Below are 6,332 nucleotides of genomic sequence, written 5' to 3'. Positions count from 1 at the left end.
GTGTTGTAACCTATACATATGTTTTTGGAATCAGGAACCGACAAGGAATAAGTCAACTTTGATTTTAAATCCATTTCGGAAATTTAAATGATTTTTATATTTTTAATATTCAGAGCTTGTTTTTAATCCAAATATGACATATTTATATGTTTTTGGAATAAGAAAATGGTGAAGAATAAGATGAAGTTGTGTTTTGATCGTTTTATAAAAAAACCCATTTAATTACAAATTTCCGATTTTTAATGACCAAACTCATTAAATAATTTGTAAGCTTCCAAACTGAAATGCAATAGCAAAGTCCGGCCTTCGTCGAAGATTGCTTGGCCAAAATTTCAATCAATTTAATTGAAAAATGAGGGTGTGACAGTGCCGCCTCAACTTTTGTAAAAAGCCGGAAATGACGTCATCAAAGACATGTATCAAAAAAACAAAAAACACTCTGGGGATATCATTCCCAGGAATTCTCATGTAAAGTTTCATAAAGATCGGTCCAGTAGTTTACTCTGAATCGCTCTACACACACACACACACACAAACACACACACACCACGTCCCTCGTCTCGATTCCCCCTCTATGTTAAAACATTTAGTCAAAACTTGACTAAATGTGAAAAGGTCGCAAGTCGGACAAAATATCTGTCTGAAACAATAGGTATGTACAACACACACACACACACACACACACACACACACACACACATACACACACACACACACACACACACACACACACACACACACACACAGACACACACATTCTTACACCATAAAAGCACTGTACAAACAAAAATAAGACCCAAATCCTCGAAAAAATGAAAGGTCACGATCTCTGTATACCATTGCACTATTTGAAGTTTTGCTGTCAAGAAACACTTCATACGTTTAACTCTGACCTGTACCAGCCTCACGATGCAAGGATGTAGCTAGTATAGCATTCCTTTTATTCGGCAAAGTTGTCATAAAAGTTTCAGCAATTTTTTAAAGTTCAGACCTTGACAATCCCCTTCTCCCACCGTGAAAAAATTACGAATCCTGGCTCTCCTCCCCTCCCCTCCCTCCCCCCCCCCCCCCAAGTCCAGGAAAGTTTACCCAGAGTTTTTCAACTCAACATATGCAACCAATTATAGGAACAGTAACCACCGAGTTATGAAGCCCCCGCGGAAGCCTCAAAGCTTTGACCTTTCCTTCACTGAGCGGCCAGAAGTTAACTTTGCAGGCCTTCGCGAAGTCTTTTACCGAAATTTCAGTGACAATGCTTCGTGCAGCGGTGTGCTTAGTGAAGTAGACTGCACCCAATTACTATCAGGTTTGACATCCAACAATATATCTGCGACAAGCATTTCAAATGCCACGCAGCAGCGACTTTGTGGGCCCTCCACTACGGAATTTAGGCCTACGAAACGATGAGATGTTTCTCCTTCGGAAAGTTGGCGAGATGCTTGTGCTTTTCGAACAGGCTGACGACAGCATGGACGTAACGTTGGTGCAGTTGTTCCACCTGTTCTGGTGTAGGGCTCTCCACCTTGTCAACGTGGATAGGCTCGCCCACTGAAACACACATGTACATCTGTATTTAAAGGCACAATCCTTGTCGCGAAAACAAGGTTAGGGTTAGAGTTTTACTCACTATCTCAGATATGGTCAGGCTTTTAGTTGCGATCATTTCCATGCCTCCGCTTGGACCTGTACAAAAAATCAACACTCTCGACTGCCACCTGCGCCGAGATGGAATTTGCTGATGAATCAATGTCTTAAAAGAAACTGTAAATTTTCAATGAACCGGCATGTGAGTAAGTGAGTTCATGAATGGGGAGAGAGAGAGAGAGAGAGAGAGAGAGAGAGAGAGAGAGAGAGAGAGAGACAGAGAGACAGAGACAGAGACAGAGACAGAGAGAGAGAAGTATCATCAGTATACAAACATATTTACAAGCGCAGAGTACTGAGCAAGAGACTGACCGATGGAGTAGATGGGCGTCTTGTTGGGGACCATGAAGAAGAACTTGGACCTGCCGTAGAAGATGGGCAGGTTGTAGCCGAAGATCTTCATGACGATCTGTTGGAAGGCCCATCCCCAGGAGCCCTCGGCGTTCTCCACCACGTTGAACAGCTCGTTCTCGCCGAACGAGTAGACAGGAACCAGAGAGGCACTGCAAACAGGAGTTGAATTGACGTGAGGATAAGCCGTTTATGTTCATGAATTATGATTCTTCCTCAACGAGTAGACAGGAACCAGAGAGGCACTGCAAACAGGAGTTGAATTGACGTGAGGATAAGCCGTTTATGTTCATGAATTCTTCTACTTCTTCTGCGTTCATGGGTTGTGACTCCCACGTACACTCACAGGCACAAAAGGGCTTGTACATGTACAGCCGTTGTTCTCCGCCATTTAGGCAGTCATGCTCTGATTTTGAGGTAGTTCATGAATGAAATTGGACCCTCTCTCTCTCTAGCTCTGTCTGTCTGTCTCTCTCTAGCTCTGTCTGTCTGTCTCTCTCTAGCTCTGTCTGTCTGTCTCTCTCAACCTATGAGGGTTGCGCGAGAGAACTACTGAATACCAATGAACAAAGACCTCTAACGCTGTACCAGCAAAAAATAACATGAGCAATCCAGGCTATGAACTCTTTCCACATATCGCGTTTCGACTTCCCCTTGCCCCAATCCCAATCTGTGTGAGGCTGTCAGCTCCACAGTTAACTATGTGTCAGTGTCTCTCTCAACACCCTCTTCCCAATCTGTGTGAGGCTGTCAGCTCCACAGTTAACTATGTGTCAGTGTCTCTCTCAACACCCTCTTCCCAATCTGTGTGAGGCTGTCAGCTCCACAGTTCACTATGTGTCAGTGTCTCTCTCAACACCCTCTTCCCAATCTGTGTGAGGCTGTCAGCTCCACAGTTAACTATGTGTCAGTGTCTCTCTCAACACTCTCTTCCCAATCTGTGTGAGGCTGTCAGCTCCACAGTTAACTATGTGTCAGTGTCTCTCTCAACACCCTCTTCCCAATCTGTGTGAGGCTGTCAGCTCCACAGTTAACTATGTGTCAGTGTCTCTCTCAACACCCTCTTCCCAATCTGTGTGAGGCTGTCAGCTCCACAGTTAACTATGTGTCAGTGTCTCTCTCAACACCCTCTTCCCAATCTGTGTGAGGCTGTCAGCTCCACAGTTAACTATGTGTCAGTGTCTCTCTCAACACTCTCTTTCCAATCCATCCATCCTACCCATGTCTGAGCGCCATCTTGACGAAGCCCTTGCGGTTCTTCAGCTTGAGTTCTGTGCTGCCAGGCTTGGTCACCAACACTTCGGCCGCCCCTCCCACGACGATGGCCAGCGCCTGACCGCCCTTCGGGTGCGACTTCAGGTGCCACTCCACGCTCTCCTTGGCAACGTCCACGGCGCCTTCAAGGTCAAGGTCAAAAGTCAAGGTCAAAGGTCAAGGTCAAGTTACAGGTTGATGTTATACTACAATAACTATAACTTTGGATGCTTATTCAGTGACATTTGCAAGCTCACCTCGGCAATGGTCATGATGTATGACAAGGTCAAGGTCAAAAGTCGGGGTCAAGCATAATGCCATGCATTTTGCAAGTCAATTGGTCCTAAGACAGTAAAGTTGAAAGGAAGCTTTGGTAAGCTTCTTGAGTCAGTGCATTTAAGTGACCGGCAGTTACTTTCACGAACCCAGTGACTGGTAACTCTCTATTGAGATATTGGTTGTTTGCTTTTGACGTCCTTTCAACCGGAGTGGCTATGCGGAACTGCTTTATTGAGAGAACAGATTAAGCTGCTTCTGATGCAGAAGACTGATCAACACTCCACCGTAATGAAATAGAAAAGTCCCCATACTCACCAGAACACATCATGTACTCTCTGAACAGAGGGTACTTGTACTGAATGCTCAGCGTCATCAGATGGGGCTCAAGGCCGGGGAAAGTCTTGGAGAAGCCACTGGCTTCCGTGGAAAAGTTGAGGAATGGCGCGAAGCACATGATCCCGTGGGGGTGACACGGGAAAATGTAGTTCCGGTTGGGGTCAAGGTCGCAGGTCTTGACGAGCTTGACGGGGAAGTAGTCTCGGTAATAGTCCCAGATCCTCCACCTCCTGACTGAGTCTTTGCCGCGACCGCCCTGTTGGAATATTGAAAAACAATTGTGTTTTTTATGAGTCCAAGAACATTGTCTTTTTGAGTAAAAAAACAAACGACCTTTCTCTCTTTGAGTCTAAGAAGATTGTTGTTTCTGTCCATCACCCCTTCTCTCGCTCCCTCGTCCCCTCGCCCCTCCCCCAGTCTCTCTCACACTCCAAACACCACCCCCAGTCTCTCGCTCCCTCGTCCCCTCGCCCCACCCCCCCCCCCAGTCTCTCTCACACTCCAAACACCACCCCCAGTCTCTCGCTCCCTCGTCCCCTCGCCCCCCCCCCCCCAGTCTCTCTCACACTCCAAACACCACCCCCAGTCTCTCGCTCCCTCGTCCCCTCGCCCCCCCCCCCCCCCCAGTCTCTCTCACACTCCAAACACCACCCCCAGTCTCTCGCTCCCTCGTCCCCTCGCCCCCCCCCCCCCCGCCCCCCAGTCTCTCTCACACTCCAAACACCACCCCCAGTCTCTCGCTCCCTCGTCCCCTCGCCCCTCCCCCCCCCGCCCCCCAGTCTCTCTCACACTCCAAACACCACCCCCAGTCTCTCGCTCCCTCGTCCCCTCGCCCCCCCCCCCCCGCCCCCCAGTCTCTCTCACACTCCAAACACCACCCCCAGTCTCTCGCTCCCTCGTCCCCTCGCCCCCCCCCCCCCCCGCCCCCCAGTCTCTCTCACACTCCAAACACCACCCCCAGTCTCTCGCTCCCTCGTCCCCTCGCCCCCCCCCCCCCCAGTCTCTCTCACACTCCAAACACCACCCCCAGTCTCTCGCTCCCTCGTCCCCTCGCCCCCCCCCCCCCCCCCGCCCCCCAGTCTCTCTCACACTCCAAACACCACCCCCAGTCTCTCGCTCCCTCGTCCCCTCGCCCCCCCCCCCCCCCCAGTCTCTCTCACACTCCAAACACCACCCCCAGTCTCTCTCACACTCCAAACACCACCCCCAGTCTCTCGCTCCCTCGTCCCCTCGCCCCTCCCCCAGTCTCTCTCACACTCCAAACACCACCCCCACCCCTACTCAACCTACCGTCAGGTGAGTCTTCCTGTCGTAGTAGTACCAGGCGCCGTAGAGCAGCGAGAGGTACCAGTACTCGGTGAAGAGCAGGTAGAGGATGAGGAAGACGCCGGTCCAGCCGCCGAACATGAAGAGAATGGAGAAGTGACTGACTCCCACCGTCTGTTTCACCGCACTGCCGTAGTCACCCAGCAGCTGCTTCCTTATCATTATGGTCGTCATCTGAAAGTGGAAGAAAACGTTTTGTTCTTCAGTATACTGGTGATCAGAAAGGGGGGAGACTGGTCAAAATTCAAATCTCTAGTTTTGTTTTTGAAATATAGCTTTTCATAAAGCAGAAATACTGTAGTATCTGATTTACAAAAGAAAAAATCACTGGTTCACATGGTTCTTACATAATCTAACTTTTAAAGCTTGTTCCTGTGTGTGTGTGTGTGTGTGTGTGTGTGTGTATGATGACGATAGGATCCGAAATGGCTGCACGGACTGAGACGGGAATTGCAGAGAATGTTCTTTGCCACTGACTCGAGTCGTGTCATTGGGTACTTTTGGAATAGCAAATTTGAAAGGATTCTTTAAAAAAACGGCGGAAAACATTATTTATTCTATGAGCCATCGAAGATCCTCCCCGTTTGGGCTGTCGAGCTGACCCCCACTTGTCACCAGTAGCCGAGAACAACTCAAATATATCAATTTATGTTTTAGATCGAAAGACTGCTCTGGCTAATTCATTTATTTAAGCACAAAGTGACCGTCCAACCTAAATAATGTAGGAGTTACGCTCCGATGTTATTATACATGTAACTCTACCTAAACTTAACTGGGTAAAGTCAATTTCGCCACTGCTCTGATTGTACCGATAGCGCAACTGACCGACCTACAGCCAATCGTCAGCCAGTCAACTTTCACCTAATGTAAGATTTCATTCAGTAGTCTGCAAGTAATTTCCGCGTCCCGTTTTGGCATTTGTTTTAAAAGTGAACAGGTCGACTAGATTATGATAGCAGATGGAAGATATAGCACATGTGTGCCCTAATAAAGTTTCACGGTCAATAGGTTATATCAGATAAATAGACTTTAACACTACAAAGACCAAGACTAAACACTCTCTGTTTAGAATCTTTGGTGCAACAGGAGTGGTAAAACGAGAGAAATACTGTTTATACGATACACTCGGTCTCACATTCGAA

At 48.1% G+C, this 6,332-nt stretch overlaps 1 protein-coding gene across 1 annotated transcript; it reads right to left on the bottom strand.

Moving 5' to 3' along the window:
* Nucleotides 1-1,082: 1,082 nt before the first annotated feature.
* LOC138946025 (2-acylglycerol O-acyltransferase 2-like) lies at nt 1,083-5,583 on the bottom strand. Its single transcript, XM_070317556.1, has 5 exons — nt 5,155-5,583; nt 3,844-4,120; nt 3,215-3,392; nt 1,957-2,147; nt 1,083-1,548 (listed from the first exon to the last, which is right to left on the bottom strand). Exons 1-5 carry the CDS (start codon nt 5,362-5,364, stop codon nt 1,394-1,396), a joined length of 1,011 nt encoding a protein of 336 aa, XP_070173657.1. The 5' UTR covers nt 5,365-5,583; the 3' UTR covers nt 1,083-1,393.
* Between the last annotated feature and the right edge of the window lie 749 nt (nt 5,584-6,332).

The sequence above is a fragment of the Littorina saxatilis genome, linkage group LG13, assembly GCF_037325665.1.
Source record: "Littorina saxatilis isolate snail1 linkage group LG13, US_GU_Lsax_2.0, whole genome shotgun sequence".
Lineage (NCBI taxonomy): Eukaryota > Metazoa > Mollusca > Gastropoda > Littorinimorpha > Littorinidae > Littorina > Littorina saxatilis.
This window is presented reverse-complemented; position numbering and strand designations above follow the sequence as displayed.

What these genes read in the sequence shown, in the direction of transcription:
- LOC138946025 (XM_070317556.1), bottom strand. Translation starts at nt 5,364, where the DNA reads ATGACGACCATAATGATAAGGAAGCAGCTGCTGGGTGACTACGGCAGT. An exon ending in ACAGGAAGACTCACCTGACG is followed by an intron (nt 4,121 to 5,154) that starts GTAGGTTGAGTA and finishes ATATTCCAACAG; the next exon opens with GGCGGTCGCGGCAAAGACTC. An exon ending in GACGCCCATCTACTCCATCG is followed by an intron (nt 1,549 to 1,956) that starts GTCAGTCTCTTG and finishes TGTGTGTTTCAG; the next exon opens with TGGGCGAGCCTATCCACGTT.